Genomic DNA, 17,795 nt, shown 5'->3' with positions numbered 1-17,795 from the left:
AAACGGGGATGACTGCCCCATGTTCAGCTCTCTGCCTTGTTTCTCCAGCTGGTTTCGGTGCTGAGGGAGGTGAGCTACCTGTCTGGCAGCCAGATGGGAGCCATCCCACCGACAGCAGCAGAAATCTATTCCTCCAAGGAATCATACCGACAGATGGTGGCCAACTTGGAACTGATGGTGAACAGATACAACAAGGTCCTGAAGACAGCCCTGGAGGTCGAATACCCTCTAATACAGGGGCAGCTGCGGGATATTGACTTGAAACTGAAAGAGGCAGAAGAAACACTGAACTGGAAGGTGGAGGGTGAGCTGTGTCTGTGTTAGGGGGTAAAGAGCACATACATTTGGGTCTCATCAGATTCCCCAGCCGCCGTCACCTGGTTCCCAACTGTGGTTCCCAGCAGGGCAGGTGACTTTCCAGCAGATCCAGCATTGGAGAGATGAAGGGCAGCCCCCAGCTTGCCTGCTCATTTCCACGTTCCCTTGATCTGCTGGGGTTGTGGACAGGATTCTGCTCCCTTCAGGTTCAGCCTGGGCTTTTGGGGAGGAGAGGCTGCCCCTGTAAGCAGCGCCACCAAGGAGATGGCAAGACTTGGGTTTGCGAGAGCTGGCAAGTCTGGGGTTGAAGCATCTGCTCACTGCCTGTGCCGGCCCCCCTGTGCCAGCCCAAGTGACCTGTTGTGTGGCTGCGTGCCTTTGTCCCCGAAGCACTGCTTTCTCACCCACTTGTGCAGGGAGCAGGAGCCCCTGGCCCAGCCATCTGACACTGGGATGGAATTGTCTCAGTGAGAGGCAGGGCCACCTCGTTATCTTTTCCAGAAGGATGAAATACTGCAGCTAGAGGTGGGGTTTGTGCACCGTGACTTTGGGATGATTTAACCAGTGTTCTTGCTTGAGCAGTTTTAACGGCAGAGCAGAGTGGAGGAAGACAATTTGTTTCCTCTTGGTGAAAGCAAACTGCTCACAGGTGGAATATATATTTCTGTCATCAGGCTTGTGGTATGAACAGGAACGAGTGTCCTCCCTTGGGAACATGCAAAGCAGAAGCCCTTGTGCTGAAAAACTCTTTCTCCATTGCACAATAAAGATGAAGGGATTTTCCTGCAGTCGAACCCTAAGTTCCCTGCATTTAAGTGCAGCCCTCTCTGGTACCTGGGGCTGGCACAGTCCATGTGTTAGGGCTACAGGTGTGAGGTCCCCGCTTTAGTGATGGTGGCAGGGACACTCAGCCTGTGGTACTCATCCTCCCCATGCTGCTCTCTCCAGTAGCAGAACGTGGGAGATCAAATCTGGGTAGAAGGAAGTGGGAACTATCAGATATCCCCACGGTGCTGGTACTCCTGGCAGAAAGCAGAGGCTGCGGCTGTCTGTACCATGGCTTGGTGGGGGAGGAGGGAGCTAGAAGTGGCTCTGTTGGTTGAGATGGTAAGTCTGTTGTGTTAATGATGGGTGAGAAATTCATGAGACCAAGGGGAAAAAGTCAGAGACTGGTCTTAAGGGTGCGCAAGAGCTTGGCCCAGAAGCTCTAAAAACATGTCGTCAATCATCTCATTTTTTACCAGGTATCTGGGATCACATGTCCATGGTGATGGATGATGTCCACGACCTCGAGAAGAGGATACAGAAAGCCAAAAACAATGTTGAGGAGATCCAGACCACCGTGCAGTCGTGGGTGTCACCCATATTTGAGAGGAAAGATGGTAAAAGGGAATCACTGCTGAGCCTGGAGGACTGTCAGGACCGTCGGGAAAGGCGTTACAGCCTTGTCACAGAGTCAGGGCAGAGGATTCATTCGCTGATGAAGGTGAGGGGGGACATTCTCAAAGGGTTTGTTGGCTCTTCATAGGCTCTGTATGTTTTTCTGCTCTGTTGAAAATGTCTAGAGCTGTTTCAATTCATTTGAAAATCTTACCCAGTGTTAATTAACAATAGCTTTGATGAGCGAGCTGGTATGGCTGTGTGGTGTGGGGCTGCTGGCTGGGCACCACTGGGGACCCAGTTTGGGGCAGGAACGGGAGCAGCCGCAGCCCAGCAAAGGAGTCTGGCTCCAGCAGTGCTGGCTGTTGTGGAGCCACTAGAGGGGAGTCGTGCATCAGGCTCTGGGGTCCTGCTCAGAGGAAAAATCCCCCTCTAAAATATTTACCTGAAAACAGAGAGGCAGCTGGCTGTGGCTGACCTTTCTGTTTCAGACTTGTTGTCCCCCTGCGGGAGCGGGAGGTGACGCTGACGGTCCATGGAGAAGCTGAGTGACAGGAAAAAAGCTGCTGCCTGAAACCTCCGTGTTTTCCAGCAACTTTGCCAGAACTGAGAGTCCTCTTTGCAGGCCAGGAGAAAGCCCAAAGCTCTGCTCCTCACCTGCTCCAAGCGAGGTGCTGTGCATGTCAGGCACAGCACCTTGGCCTGGAAGGAGATAGGTTTTAGATGCAGCCCTCTCCTGAGGGTCGTCATATGGCCTCAGACTCTGGAGAGAATCAGCTGACCCTCTCTAGGACACTGAGCTCTTGCTGCTCGCCTTGCCTTGCTGTCTGCAGTCGGCCCTGGACCCCTCTAACCCCCTTCTCTGCACACTGAACCTGTGGCGAACATTTTACTGTACCCATCTTGTTCTGCTGCCACAGCTGTAACCGGCTCAGCCACCTCCAGCTACCACCCAAAAGACCAGGGCACCTCCTAGATTAGCCAAGGAGAATGTGGGGTTGTGGTCATGGCAGGAGGGCTGGCACCGCTGGTGGGGTGGCACTGCCAATGCTGCTCACAGGGGTGGGACCAACTGCAAAGCAGCATGAAGGTCCTGGGGAGGGAAAGGCACCACGGCCCAAAATGGGGTGTCCCCATGCCTCTGTCCTGCCTGTGCTGGCCAAGCCTGGAGGAGCAGCAGCAGAAGGGCTAAGAGCTGGTCTGCTGGGCTTCTCCCAGTTGTTCAAGTCTTCCTAGGGGGAGGTGAGTCTTGAGGCTGCTGAGAGAAGCACAGTTAGGGTTTGGGTACATGCACCAACAGGCAAAGGCAGGACAGCTAGATGCTGGCTCCCATTGCCCTTCTTTCACCAGGATGAGGCCTCTGGAGTAAAGGCTCAGTAAAATGCCAGTAACAAGGGGACATTATCGATTACAAGGACAGGGAATGGTGAAGAGAAGGTGGTGCTTTTAGACGGGTGTTCCCACAGAGTTCATTGCTATGAAGTACCCCTTTCTCTTGTGGCAGCTCAACGTGGCCAGGGTGAGTCCACAAGGGGCCAGAGCTCTGGCTTGCTCTGTTGAGAGTTTAAGCACCCAGCTATGATGTGTCAAGTTGGGGAGCAGCAACTTTGGGTTGGCTCAAGCCCAACTGGCAATGCCGCTTTATCTCACGTGTGCCAAGCTGCCATGTCAGTGCTGGGAATGGCACCCTCTTCTGTGCCCCCATACATGAAATGCTGCCAACATCGACCCTCTGGCAACAGGCAGTTGGGGTGTGTGTGTGTTGATTTCTGCTCACTGCAAGCTGGACCTTATTTTTTTTGAGACCATGCCTCTGTTGAGAGCCCCTGGCAGTCTTAGGAGAAGGAGCATTCAGAGGACATGGCAATACAGGGGATGGGATCACAACGGAGCATGGGAAGCTGCTGGGAGGTGCAGGGAGTGGGTACACAGCCTGGCCTTGTGGGGGTGGGAAGAGGAAACCCAAGAAGGATGGGTCCCTGCTGTAACCCAGAAAACCCTGAATTTCCTGACTGGGAGCTTCCCTGGGGGAAAGGAATGCAATAGGCTGAGGAGGGAGGTTATTAGCAAACCCTTTGTCTTCTGATCCCAACCTTTATCTGTTTTTATGTGGTTTATTTAAAATCCCTTTCTTGAATTTAAAAGTTCTCTGGTCTTGAGATGACCATTTGTAGGGCAGAGGTGTAAGCAGTCCTTGAAGGCCTCGTCCACTCAAGGTAACATTATACGGGCCACCAGGACTGGGTCTTTATGTATTGGGATGAGCCTTCAAGACCCCTGACTGCTCCCTGCCCCAGGTGTGCAAAGCAGCCTTGAGCCCTGTAGCCTCGGAGAAGAGGGAGAAGAACATGTCGCAGAGTTGCTAAGCCTCTTCTGCACTCCATTTTTACCCTGTAGTTATTTTGAGTTGTTTCAGATGACAAAGCAGCCCTTGACAGAAGGAGCAAATCATGGCCATGCCACCAGCAGCAACATCCATTTGTCTGGTTTCCTATCCCTCCACGAGGCTGGTACCCATGTGCTCACGGGCATCAGTCCTTAGCTGTGGGCAGCTCTCTTGTAAGGCAGACTCAGCCCTGCGGTATTTGAAGGCATCTTCTTTTTCTACCAGGAAAACCAGAGCCTCTTACTTGCAGACCCAGCATCTGACATCTGGAAGGCCTATGTGGATTATGTGGATGAGATAGTCCTGGATGGATTCTTCATTGCCATTGAGTGCTCGCTCAAGTACCTCCTGGAAAACACAGGTGACTGCTGGTTCCTCTCCCCGGTCGCTATGGCTGCTTCAGTCTCACCAAAGGGAGGCTTCTGTTTTGTGCACCCCCTCATGTCTAAGATTTGCTCTCTTCTTCCTGGCTTTCTGCTGTGCCTCTGGCACTGTCTGCACCAAGTGCTGGGGGAGCCTCCAGACAGGGTGGGTGACTCCATCCCCCAGTCACTGGAGAAAAGTGTTGCTCAGGGGGAAGGGATGGAGAGGACTATGCATGATTTGCAGGGATTAATGGACAAAGTTGAGGCGTCATCCCAAGTCTGTGCTTGGGCACCAGCCATCTCCTGCCCTCCAATGAACAAAGCATCAAGGTGACACAAACTTTCATTTGTGGAGAGTCTCAAGAGCCAGGTCTGCTGATGAAAGGCATGAAAGAAAAACCTCAGTCCCTGAGCATTAGACCAGTGAAGAGATGACATGGGTTCAGGAGTCACTAAATCAGACCTCTTGCCTAAGTCTGCCATAGAGGTTCACTCACTCTGCTGAGATCAGCTTGTGTCAAGCTAAAGCACGTCTCCAGGAACACTTCCTTCTTGGATATGGAGGCACACTGAGTTGGAGAATCGAATCCAGTTCTTCACCATCTTGTTAAAACATGCACGTAATTTCACATTTGCATTTGGCTTCAGTTTCCAGTTGCTGGGTTTTTTTCATGCCTTTCTCCTCTAAATTAAAGAGCCTCTTGGTTCCTGTTGTTTTTCTCGTCTGCAAGTACTTATGCGCTGCAATTGTTCAGCTCTCAGACTCACTTTTGATTAGCTAAAGAGCCTGGTCTCTTTAAGGCTTTCCTCCACAGCACTTTTTCCGGTCCTTAAATCACTTGTGTCTCATCCCTTCTCTGGTATCTCCTGCGGGTACCAGAACATCAGCTAGTTTGCCAGTATCTCCTCTGTGTTATGTGCAGACATAATGTCACTGGACCCAGAGAGTGGGTGTCTGCAATCACACCTGCCCGGTGTCCCTGTGGGGCATGCGTGCATCTTGTGGTGGGATATTAGTGGTGGCTCAAGAGCACTTTTCTCCCCTTGAAAAAGGTCCTGGCATCTCTCTTCTTCCCTACCAGATCCCAAGGCAGGTCTCGCCCCCCTGTTTGAGGTGCAGCTGGATTTGGCGATCCCAGATTTGATATTTCATCCCTCCCTGGACCCTGGCACAAACGATGGCTTCTATGACATGGTGGAAAGTCTTCTCAATGACATCTACCGGATCTCATCGCTGGTGCCCAGGCTGGCCGAGCACAGTGGCTTCCCCCACTACCAGGTCCGTGGCTGTGGAGCTCCCTCATGCTGTGTGGCAGTGAGGAGGTACCATGCTGCTTCCACATCACTGCGATCCCCTCTCCTCTCCTAGGCTGACATGGAGGACATGGCTGATCTGGCCGACATGCGCCACGACCTGATGGGACGTGTGCAAGCCGTGATGGCAGCCTGCTGCGATTATCGCAGTTCCTTCGACCAATACTCCTACCTCTATGGGGACGACAGAAAGGAGTTCTGCCGCCAGTTCCTCCTCTACGGGCACATCCTCACCGCTGCAGAAATTGAGGCCCATGCGGAGGACGGGGTCCCTGAGATGACTCCCACGCTGCAGCAGTTCAGAGAGCAGATCGACTCCTACGAGAAAATCTACGAGGAGGTGAATCGCATCGAACCCATCAGCATCTTCCAGAGCTGGATGAAAGTCGATGCTCGGCCTTTCAAGGCGTCCTTGCTGAACGTGATTAAAAGGTGGAGCTTGGTGTTCAAGCAGCATCTCATGGACCACGTCACACACAGGTTAGAGCTGTTCCTGCCTCCTCTCCCCAGGCCCTGTGCTGACCAAAGGGGGTTTCTCTTGTCTTGACTGGGCTTTATCATTTCACACTGGTAACTAACAGACTAATACAGGAGCAAAAGAAAGGGGCCTATACTGCATGCCAACTCCATCACATCCCCTGTATCTTCCATCCCCTGGTCTCTGCTGGGAACTGCTACGGCTGAGTGTGTAAAGTGGAAACAGTTATACGGACTTGGTACCATTGATGCTCCTGGGACCTGCTGTGTGGTGTTAGATAGGATGCCTGTTTGTCCGTTCATCCTGATTCAACTAAACTAATCTCTGCTAGGGCTCTGTGCTTACTTTGTTGAATTTGAAATTAGCCATCAGTAAAGCTGCATTAATGCCATGAGATACTTGCTCTATTTCTAAATGTATTGCTCTTTTGAGTGCACTCTGTGTAAAAAAGCAATTCAGATTGCCTGGCATGAGCAGTCATGGGGAGGTAGTTTCAAGGTTACAAAAATGAGAAGCTTCGGATGCAAGTTTTAAATTAACACGTGTTCCCTGCTCTGAATAGCTGCTCAGACACCAGGTCTGTGCAGGACGATGCGTCAGGTGATTTATTTGAGTAATCGCAACTGAAGGATGTCATAGGTCTTGGATGCGTACAAAGAAGTATTTACAGACATATGTAGTAGTGAAGGCTGCTGTGTGTGGTGGATTATATGATCTCTTGTGTTCTTTTCAGCACCATAGTTCTGTTAGATAATGTCTGTGCGAAGACATTTTTGTGTAGCTTAGAACAGGCATTTAGGAGTTCTTATTAAGAGTGTCTGACTCAGCAGTTTAGTCTTTATTAGGTGAAGTATTTAAGGATACATTTTGGCCCAGCAGCATCCACAGAATTTAAGTGGGCACTTAAAAAGTAAGTGTTTTGAGAAGAGGAGAACGGCTGTGCTGGAAAGGACCAGAGATCCAGGAGCCCATCATGCCTCTGCCGACAGTGCCCAGTAGCCGGTGAGATTAAGAACAGGGTAAGCAGGTAGGGAAACTTCTCCCAAATACTCTTCTTTTCTCTAACAATTTATAGCTCAAGGACTTTGAGAGACAGGGGTCATGCCTTTGTATTTAAAGACGTGGATGGATTCTTTTTTCTCCCACAAATGTTCGACTGTTTTTCTTAATTGCTGTGAATTTTTATCATCTGCATCCTCCTGCAGCAGGGAGTTACCCTGTGAAATGAGGCAGTGTGTGAGGTAGAATCCCTGTTTGTTGTAGCTTTGCAACCTGCCAGGTTCATCTGGGGATCTTGAATTCTTGTATTGGAAAAGACTAGATGGAAACTGTCCTTTCAAACTCGCTCTCTCCAGACCACTCCCGAGCTCACAGGTCTCAGTCATACTCTTTCTCCGATATCTTTTCTCCAGCCTGAGAGGTCCCAACCTATTTATCTGTTCCTTGTGGGAAGCTGTACCAAATCTGTGGATCCCTTTGAGCATGAATTGTGGTTCTGATGCCCTCAGCATGTTGCCATGCAATGGACAGGGTTAGCCAGGGCTTTCCCCTGTCCATGCCAGTCCAGCTGCCTGGCGTAAGGCTGATGATTATTTCAATAGGAACTGCTCTCATTTTGTGCTTTCCTGCTTTGTGTTACATAGCTTGGCTGACCTTGATGAGTTCATAAAAACTGCAGATAAAGGTTTGAACAAAAAGGTTGAAAAAGGCGATTATGATGGCTTGGTGGAGATTATGGGTCATCTCCTGGCCGTTAAAGAAAGGCACAGTGCCACCGATGCCATGTTTGAGCCCCTGAAGCAAACCATCGAACTGCTGAAGACATATGAGCAACAGCTGCCGGAGGAAGTCTATAAGCAACTGGAGGTGGGTGAAAACTTATGGTGGACACATCAATTTGCCACGTAGCAGATGTCAAAGAGAGTGTGAGCTTAAGAGCATTGCAGGAATATTTAAGACCCCACTCCCTGTCATTAGAGGGCCTCAGTGGATAGTATTTTGCTATTGTGGGATGTGCCTTAATAGCTCTAAATTTTGGAGTTATATTGAGATTTTTCTTTTAAAGCAGAGATTAAGCCTTTTGTTATGTATGAAAAACATAGAATTGCCTGCTACAACTCCCAGCGATTACTCTTGAAAAAAATTAATGCATTTTCAAATACATCTGTTAATTAGGTTGAATTATAATTATTTTTAAATAAGCCAGTTCTTGGCAACTGTGGAGATGGGAAGGATAATGTTGGCAGAGGAGTTGCCTTCTCATAGTACTTCAGTCCTCCACTGGGTCTGTAACACCAAATCTGCTTGACCCAGAGGACATCACTAGGAGCAGGTTATGAAAGTATTTTGGCATCTTTCCACATCTGGCTCTGATGAATCAGTTTTCTTTTGGGAATTCCTTTCGTTTCTGAAAAGGGGACCATAAGATGGAGGTTAGAAAAGACTGAGGTGCCCAGCCAGCCTTGGGGAACAGGAGACAAGCACTGGCAACAGCCAAGATGTTACAGTGGAGAAGCATGTGGCTACGTGCTGATGGGTACCCTATAGTCATGGGGTGCTGTGGGCAGAGGGGTCTGTGTAGGACACAAGGTTTAAAGCAGAAACTTTTGGGGAGATGTTCCTGCCTTATGCACCCGTGCAGCAAAGGCTCCAGTTCTCTGCCACAGGCTTGGATGGGAGCTCAGTGGGGTTTAGCAATCCCCTGGTTTTCTGCTTGTGCAACTGTGATCTGTGATCTGTGGGTGGTCGGGTCACCAATTCTGGAATAGTCGAGGGTCCTAAAGATGCCCAGGTTCCTACAGACTCCCTGAAAACCAGGAGAGCTGCATTACATGGATGCTCTGGCTGCTGCAACAGCTTCAGTCCAGCATAAAACATGGTGCTGCGGGGAACCTGGCTCTGCTAATTCCTCTGCCCAAGAGCGGCTTCTTTGGTGCCTGCTTGTGCAAGTACATTCAAACAACTGATCTATTTTTCTGATAGAAGAAATGAGGGATGCGGGGCAGCCGTTCAGACGCAGGAGATAATAAAACAGTTTTGTTCTTTCTGGCAAGTGACAGCAGCACGTAGCTGAGTGATTCATTCACTCCTGTATACGGTGGGAAAACCAGAAATAAGTTCCTCAAGGTACCGCTCCCTCCATGGCCATGGAGATGGGTGGGCTGGAGCTGGTAGTTTGTATGAGAAGGATAAGAAAGAAGCTCCATGTGTGCCCTGCTGAGGTCATGGATAGTGATTTCTATTGAGATTGGAATACAAAGTGCCAGAAGGAGACCCCTCAGGAGGGACTGGCCCTGCTCTGGCAATCTCTGCTGCCTCAAAGCTGCCCCCGGGTTATTTCCCTTCTTTCCATAGTGTTGGTGCATCTCCATAAATCTCCTCAACTATGTGAACTGGGATGAAAAGAAACCCAAAGACTTTCCTGTAGGCTTGCACAGTACATGGGGAAGTAGGCTCTCTGAGAGCAAAGCACCAGGACTTGAGGACAGCAGAGCCTTTGGCTGGTGTCACTGCCTGGGCTGAGGATATGCCTCGAGAGGCCTGGTGAGAAGAAATAAAATCCCTTTCTGAAGAAAATCCCAAGTACAAAGGGTGGATTGTCAGCAGTGCTGTGCATTTGCAGCTTGGATGCAGACCTGAGAAAGAAACCAGTCTTATTTAGTACTAATATTATATACACAGGCTGGAGGGATTTGCCCCAGAGAGCTTTCTAGAAGTCCTTCTGGTATAACCTCTTCTCCTGCTCTAAGAGCTGGCAGGAAATTTCCCAGGCTCTGTTTCTTAATTAGCTCTGGGAAGCCAGACGATCTGATGAGCTTGCATCCGCAGCCCATCCTCCTACCTTCAGCCTCCCCCAGCAGGCTTGGGGTCCCGCTGGGCGTGGTGTTAGGATCACTGTTCTCTCTCAAGCACTGAACCATTCTGGGAGCCCAGGAGCTAGTCTGGGACCCTTATTCTGAAGTTATTGAACACGTTTATACAATCAGAGCAGTCAGTTATAAGGTCTCAGTCTTCACTAGTCTTCAAAACTGTGAGTAACCAGTAAGTTTTATTCCAAATTGTGTGTTTAACCTTTGCATCACAACAAAACTTCCTTACAGTTTTAGACATGGAATCTGTTGCTTTTCCCGTTCTGTGATTATCCATAAACAGATCAGATGTATCTTGTATCGAATATCAAATACTGCCTACCAGCATTTAAATTTTGCTTGCAGGAGCTGCCAGAAAAATGGAACAATATAAAGAAGCTGGCGATAGCTGTGAAACAGCATGTGGCTCCTCTGCAGGCGAACGAAATGACAGTTCTGCGCAAGAGCTGTGCGGCGTTTGATGTTGAACAGCACAGATTCAGAGAGCAATTTCGGAAAGAAGCACCATTCAGGTACGGGCAAATTATAGCATCAGAAAAGCCCCAAGGAAAAAAAGTGTTGTGGGATCATGTCCAAGTGTCCTGAGGACATATGCTTGAGCCCTTGCATACATTTATTTCCTGCCTTCTCACAGTGTTGTATCTGTTATGCCTGGGGTTATTTTGTCCCTGGGAACACTGTCCAGTGTTAGCAAGAGATTGAATGTGGATGCTGAGTGCACAATGCTGCTTTAAGGTGGCATCAGTAGTGCCATGTGGCTGTACCATCAATGTGTACGATAGACGTTTCATCTCTGCTTTGTCTCTTAGCGACACTGTTTGTTTTATGTTTTCTTTAGAAGTTGTTACAATATCACTTATGAAGAATAAACATTTCTTTCTAGGTTTGACACCGAAAAGCCTTATCAAATGCTGGATGCAAAGCACATTGAGATTAAACAAATGGAGTCAGCCATGACCTCAATTTATGAATCAGCTGGTCTGTTTGAAGTCATGGTGCCAGATTATAAACAACTGAAGCAGTGCAGAAAGGAGCTGTGTCTTCTCAAAGAGCTCTGGGATATGATCTCCCTTGTGAACACTAGCCTTGGTGACTGGCAGACCACCAAATGGGTGGATATTAATGTGGAAAACATGGATCTAGAGTGCAAAAAGTTTGCAAGAGAGATTCGGAATTTGGATAAGGAAATGAGGGCATGGGATGCTTTCACTGGACTGGACAGCAAGGTGAAGAACATGATGACAGCCCTGAAAGCTGTGGCAGAACTTCAAAATCCCGCCATTAGAGAAAGACACTGGAGTCAACTGATGCAGATGACAGGTGTGAGGTTTGTGATGGACTCAGGCACCACGCTGGCTGACCTCCTGAAGCTGAACCTGCATAACTTTGAGGATGAAGTTCGTGGCATTGTGGACAAAGCAGTGCGAGAAATGAGTATGGAGAAAGTCCTGAAGGAGCTAAAAATGACTTGGAGCACCATGGAGTTTCAGTATGAGCCTCACCCCCGGACGAACATCCCATTGTTGAAGTCAGATGAGGAACTCATTGAAACTTTAGAAGACAACCAGGTGCAGCTGCAGAATTTAATGACATCCAAATATATTGCTTTCTTCTTGGAGGAAGTGTCTGCATGGCAGAGGAAGCTGTCCACTGCGGACTCCGTCATTTCTCTCTGGTTTGAAGTGCAGCGTACATGGTCTCACTTGGAGAGCATATTCATAGGCTCAGAAGATATACGGGCACAGCTTCCTGAGGTATGAACCCCCAAATCCTATTTTTCCTGTTTGGAAAGTGTTGAAGAAGAGCCTCCATTATATAAAATAGGGTTATTTATAATGCCAGGTTCCCCAAAGCAGGGCTTTTCTCCTGCTGCCTTGCTTTTTCAGAGGCTCCCTTAGTGCTATAGTAGTTTCCCTAGTGCTGCCCCAGGATGTTTTTTGTACTGTAGGTTGTGCTTAAGCCATGCTGAGAAGCTGATTTTCTCCCCTCCACTGCTGCAGAGCAAATACAGAGCTCCTGGAGACTGAGTGTGAGGCTGCTAGCTTCCTTCAGTGCTGCAGGCATGTTTTCTCTTTCCTTGGAGGCAAGAGGACCGGGATAATTACTCAGACATTGTAAATCATCCAACCAGAGCTGGACCAGGCAGCTTTGGCAGCATCCCCTTCCCTGCCTTCAGCGCTGGTGCAGGGGGGAGAGCAGCTGTTTTCCTACTCCTGCTTTGGGAAATGGAACAGAGCTGTCATTGGTGACCTCCTCGTGAGTGTCTTTGAGTCCAGCTTCCAGTCTTATTCCAGATTCCCTTGATTATTAAGAAAATCTTCCAAGCTGGTTCCTGGCCCTGCTGGACCACTCGCAGCCATGCTGAGGAACCTGCCTTTCACTCACGAGTGAACTGCAGTTGACTGTGTCACTGCCGTCCCCATCCACGTGCAGCATCACTGACAGCACTGCCGGGGGACTGACACCCAAGAGGGGGTGCGCACAGCCCAGTGACACCCGGACGATACACCACCCTGTCTCCATCCCTTCATCCTGGTCTGCTTGGACTGTTCCTCCCCCTGCTTTGGAGAGTGCTGGGCATATCTCGCTTACTGGGCAATATATACAGGGGCTAATAACCAGTGCCCTGAAGGTTGTACCATGTGCCAGCAAGCTGTTAATATCCAACAGCTATCTAATGGCATGTATGAAATCTCATCATGATTTAAATCTGCATCCTACTGGGCAGCTGTCTGCATCTCAATACCCGTCTGGCAGGTGGCACGAATCAGCAGCCTCTTCCCTTCCCTAGAAGAAAAGATGAAGCTCAATGCCTCTAGAGGCTGAACCTCCTCGGGATACATCCAGGGCTGGGGGAGGATGTGCTGGCAGGGCATGGGATGCACATCTGAAGCTGGCTATATGCCTTGCATGCAGGGAGGGCTCAACCCACCAGCCAGAGCCTTGCTACCAGGGCTGAACACAGGTTAACATGGAATTGTTAGCAGGAAAGCTTGGAGCACTTTTATTCAGTGTCCTGGCTCACTTGGGAGGCCTGGTGTGGGAAGAAGGGAGGAGCAGAGACGTTTTGAACATAGCTTTATTTATTCTTCACTGTTAACTCCAGAAATTCAGGGTCGCTGTTAGGTGCAGAGCAGAATTGTCAGCATGCTCCTCTGCTGCCAACATGGGGTTTCCATGGCCTTGCTCAAGGCAAGGAAGGGCTCTTCTTTGCAAGTGTCATCACACCCATTTCAGGGATGGGCACTGGCACTCCTACATTGTAGCAAGAGGGGAAGAGTGAACTCACGAGGAGTCGGTAGCCTTTCCCCCATATGGGGGCATCTCCTGCTGCTGTGGCCAGGAAAACTTGGTATTTCACCTGGACATGGGAGAGGAAGAGTTATGAGGAGACACTCAAAGGGGAATTCAATCCCATGAAAACGGTTGGTTCTAGGCGTTGGCTTCTGCATGGATCACTTTATCCGTGACCCCTTTGGGATACAGTGAGAAGGCGGCGAGTGCCCGACTGGAGACTTGTTTCGGGCACATGGCTGGAAGAACCCTTCTGAAATGGTGGAGAGGTCCCTCTGCACTAGACAGAAGGCTCTCTGCAGAGAGTCTTTCCCCTCAACCCAAAGACAGCACCCAGAGGATAGGATCTTTTAGCACAAAATTAGTGTTTTACTGTGAATGTGTTCCTTGTATTGCTTTTTAGGACTCCAAACGCTTTGAAGGGATTGATGTGGATTTTAAAGAACTGACCTATGAAGCTCAGAAAACCCCAAATGTAGTTGAGGCCACCAATAAACCAGGTCTGTCCCAACAACTGGAGGACATTCAGAGTAGGTAGGTAGAACTTCAAAAATCCCAGGATTTTGGCAGAGACTGGGATCAAGTCTAATAAGTTTGTTTAACCTGTGCTCCAAGGCTTTCTTCCTAGACTGTGCATTCCTTGCATTCACAAGTCACAGCGTTTCTGATCTTTCTTGAGTCTTTTTATTTGTGATCCATCACTCTGAAGCCCCCAAAATGGAGTCTGGCTTTGTGTACGTGCAAATTCTCATCCTGAATATTGATTTACACACATACAAAGCTAGGCATTCAGCTGGTTTTACTAACACGTGGTCTCACTACCACCCCAAATACAATGTCTTAAATATCTATTTAGCAGTCCAAGCAGGGATATCTGCAGCAGAGCTGAGCCCATGTTCTTTAATTTACGAAATTATCTCTGCACGTATACCCTTGACACATGGTATAACTAGACTCTCTGAGAAAGACCTTAGTGTCCTGAGATGGATACACTTCTTAACATATGAGCTCGTCTGCCTGGAACACACTTAAAAGTTAATATGATAGCTGTTGTGTCAGTAATAACTATTCATTTAAAATAAAGATTTATTTTTTTTTTAATCAGATAAGGCCAATGTTCCTCACAGAGGACTAGCTGCATGTTATTTATGAACTTTGTAAGCTCAGCAGCAGTTTAGCATGTAAACACTGAAAGATTCATTTTAGATCGGAGCAAACAAGCTTCCTTTCAGGCTTCACAAACACAAAAAGCTGAGTAGGTCTGAATCAGACTTTAAAATGCAGCTCATTAGAATAAAAGCAGTTATGGAAATTATCATCCCAGCGTGAAATCACCTGTGGCAGTTATGAGCTTGTCTAAAACAGTAGGTCAGACTGCAAACCCTTTCTAGCCTCTTCTTCCACCTGTGTTTCTGCTTTCTTATGAGGCTTCTCTGACTCTTAGGCTGTTTGACCCTTGGGAGTAGAGAGAGATCTATGAGTTACTGAGTGCTATGTTGATCTGTTTGGAAAACGCTGTAGAGGACCAGCCTGCAGGCTCAGCTCATGTCTGGCATTTCCCCGTGGTAGAGGAGAATCTGCTTGATAACCATAACTGTAGCATGAAACACGAAAGGATATTTACCCACCTGTCCTGGGCTCTGTTTATCTGCTTTGTCTCCCCAGGTTGTCTCTGTGTGAGAAGGCTTTGGCTGAATATTTGGACATGAAGAGGCTGGCCTTTCCCAGATTTTACTTCATTTCTTCTGCAGATTTATTGGATATTCTTTCCGGTGGCACCAACCCACAGCTGGTAAGCCTTGTACTGCTTCACTTTTGCATTTTGCAGCTGTCAGTAATGTCATGGTGGAAGATGCTGTCTTGGGACTCTCCTGTAGCTTATCCCTTCTTGAGTGCTTTTTCTCCCACCCTCACTTGGATTAATAGTAATTCTTTCACATCTGGCCTTCATCTGTCATCTTTGAAAGGCAACATGTGCACTGTACGTTGTCTGATCTAACCCTGCTGATGCCTGCAGATGGTTCTGAAAGCATTGCACAGAGTAGAGCTATGTTTTTGATGCCATAAAAACAGTCGTTTTGTTTCTGCTGGGATACAGTGAGGCTGGAGGAAACCATCTTTCCTGAGGATCTCAGCCAAAATTTGTTGCTGACCTTGGATCCCCAACCCGGGATGCCACCAAACAGCATCTGCTGTTGAAAGAGCCACAGACTGGGCATTCAAATGTGGAAATGCTGACAACTGATGGCTTGGAGAGTTCCCTTTTTTTAGGCAGAAGAGGCATTTGCTAGTCAGCCACTTCTTCCTTCCCCCATGTAAAGGCCTTTGGGGAGGTCCTGATTATAGGGGGAGAGAAGAATACAACCTGAAAGAGGTAAGACAACTGATGGTTGGATAGTGGCTATGGCCAAGGCAAGCAAGTAGATATCTTGGGTTGCCATTCATCCCTGTGCAGCTCAGGGGCCAGGCTGGGTATCTGACCTGCACTGAGGTTCTGCGCCATCTAAGGAGGCTTCTCCTCTCCAGGCTGGGTTTCTGGGGATGGTGCCTGAATGCCAGGTGTGGGGAAATCACTCCAAATATACCATTCCTCCTGTTGGCTTTGGTGGACTGCTGGATCATCCTGTGGAGGAAGCTGTAGCAACCTTCCTGTTTCAGGAAATGGCTTCACTGTGCTCTTCCCCCCATTCCCCGGAGGAGCACAGACACCTCCTACCCCCCAATGGGCAGAGTTCAGAGGATTCAGTCCTGCAGATGTTTTTCCATACAGAGCACAGCAGCGTTAGGGTTGATTATTAGTGCTACAGGAGTTGCTGTCAGGAAGCCTCGGCCACTTTGCCTGGCAATGCTGTGCTCTGGCTGGCCTTGTTTGGGATGCATCATTTATCCTGAGGTTGGTATGTAAAACCGATCAAAATGTTCACAGCAAACGGAGATTGTTGGATAAGGAGTGAATTCCTTATTCCATCTTTCAGTAATGAGTAATCTCACCTTCTCTAAGCTTTTCATCATTTTCAGCTTTCATGTGAGCACATGAACGGAGCAGGTTTGCAGGCGTATTTGGAAATGCTGGGTTTTGCCACTAACCTTTAACACTGCTTATATCTGTTTCTGCTGCTGGGTGATTTCAGCCCACAGAGTATCATAAATACATAGTTGATTGATACTTAAAATGGAGAGAAAAAAAACACAGGAAGCAAAGAAAAGATACTGTGTTGAAATGCTCCATGGAGTAAGAAGAAATTCCTGGTGTTTTCTGTTATTCAAAACAATTTGTAGTAAAATCAAAGTAAATGTCAAGTAGGATCATACATGGATACACTCTCAGCCTTTCCAGTGTAGTTTCAAAGTCTGATAATTCCTAAAGGAGGATTAAATGCACAATGATATTATCCTCTTGAACTGGGTATTGAACTTGTGCAGGTTCAGGTGCATTCAGGGCTCCGGTGGCAGGATTGCACCAAGGGCTGGAGTACATCCAGCCCTGCAGACTGGCCAGGGTCTGGGAACTGACAGTGGGGATTTGTGAGCAGAAACTTCTAGATGTAAGAAAAGGTTCTATGGTTTACTTAAGATTTGAAAGGATATATGCTTATCTGGGGGGAAGCTGAGTGCCCATTGCTTCTCAGAGGTACTTAGTACCTTCCAGGATTTGGCCCTGCTTGAACGTGTGTAAGAAGACTACTGAGCTATGTCCACCTGCAGGACAGCTTGTGAGAAGGAGTGTTGTAATCCTTTGTGAGTCAGTGAGTAAGAATTAAATGGACAAGTCCACCCATCTTTCTCTGAAAGCATTAGAGCACTAGGCGTCATGGGCTGTTCTCATTTCTCATCCCACCCATGGGAGTCTGTCCATCTCCCTGTCTCTGGCTGTCATTGAGAGAGGCAGCTCCTGTCTGGGACAGCTTTGTGAGCTGACCTTTGCTGTGGGAACATCAGTCCTGGGAGAAGCCCGCCTTTGTTGGCAGTGGTGTGTGACATGCAGTGATTTAGTTGTGTGTTATGTAGTGATCTAGAAGAAGCCTTGGTGACCTGCTCGGCTCCCAGCAGGCAGGTGCCGATGTTGAGAGCCTGCAGCAGCGATGCTAGCATCTCCCTGTTGGCTTTTCAAACTCAGCTGGGTGTGAACAGGACAGGACTGAATTATTCTTTTCCTTCTGGAAGAGTGCTTTTAGTCAAGATGGGGTTTTGTAGAAGGTCTGGGTTGTTGAGCTGTTTATCATGGGTCTTGGACAGAAATAAAGGTCTTTATTCTCCATGTAGGAGAATTCAGGACTTTTCATTGGCACAAAATTGCTTTCTAGTAATGAAAAACCAGAAAGGTTCATAGCGAAGAAAACTCCACAATATGCTGAGAACAGGATGAGGTGGAGCAATGGCTAGAGACCTCT

The 17,795-nt window shown here is 48.3% G+C and overlaps 1 protein-coding gene across 1 annotated transcript in view; it reads left to right on the top strand.

The window, feature by feature from the left end:
- The window catches only part of DNAH9 (dynein, axonemal, heavy chain 9), a 212,133-nt gene that overhangs the window by 20,118 nt on the left and 174,220 nt on the right, over nucleotides 1-17,795 (top strand). Inside the window, exons 13-22 of the mRNA XM_009334073.1 lie at nucleotides 49-304; nucleotides 1,563-1,804; nucleotides 4,310-4,445; nucleotides 5,532-5,728; nucleotides 5,819-6,243; nucleotides 7,885-8,107; nucleotides 10,456-10,622; nucleotides 10,994-11,864; nucleotides 13,808-13,938; nucleotides 15,070-15,196. Of these exons, the coding sequence (XP_009332348.1) occupies nucleotides 49-304; nucleotides 1,563-1,804; nucleotides 4,310-4,445; nucleotides 5,532-5,728; nucleotides 5,819-6,243; nucleotides 7,885-8,107; nucleotides 10,456-10,622; nucleotides 10,994-11,864; nucleotides 13,808-13,938; nucleotides 15,070-15,196 (2,775 nt within the window). The remainder of the gene's footprint in view (nucleotides 1-48; nucleotides 305-1,562; nucleotides 1,805-4,309; nucleotides 4,446-5,531; nucleotides 5,729-5,818; nucleotides 6,244-7,884; nucleotides 8,108-10,455; nucleotides 10,623-10,993; nucleotides 11,865-13,807; nucleotides 13,939-15,069; nucleotides 15,197-17,795) is intronic.

Source organism: Pygoscelis adeliae, unplaced genomic scaffold, assembly GCF_000699105.1.
Source record: "Pygoscelis adeliae isolate BGI_AS28 unplaced genomic scaffold, ASM69910v1 Scaffold11, whole genome shotgun sequence".
NCBI classification, from domain to species: domain Eukaryota; kingdom Metazoa; phylum Chordata; class Aves; order Sphenisciformes; family Spheniscidae; genus Pygoscelis; species Pygoscelis adeliae.
Note: the sequence above shows the minus strand (reverse complement) of the source record. Positions and strands in the feature narration are given on the sequence as shown.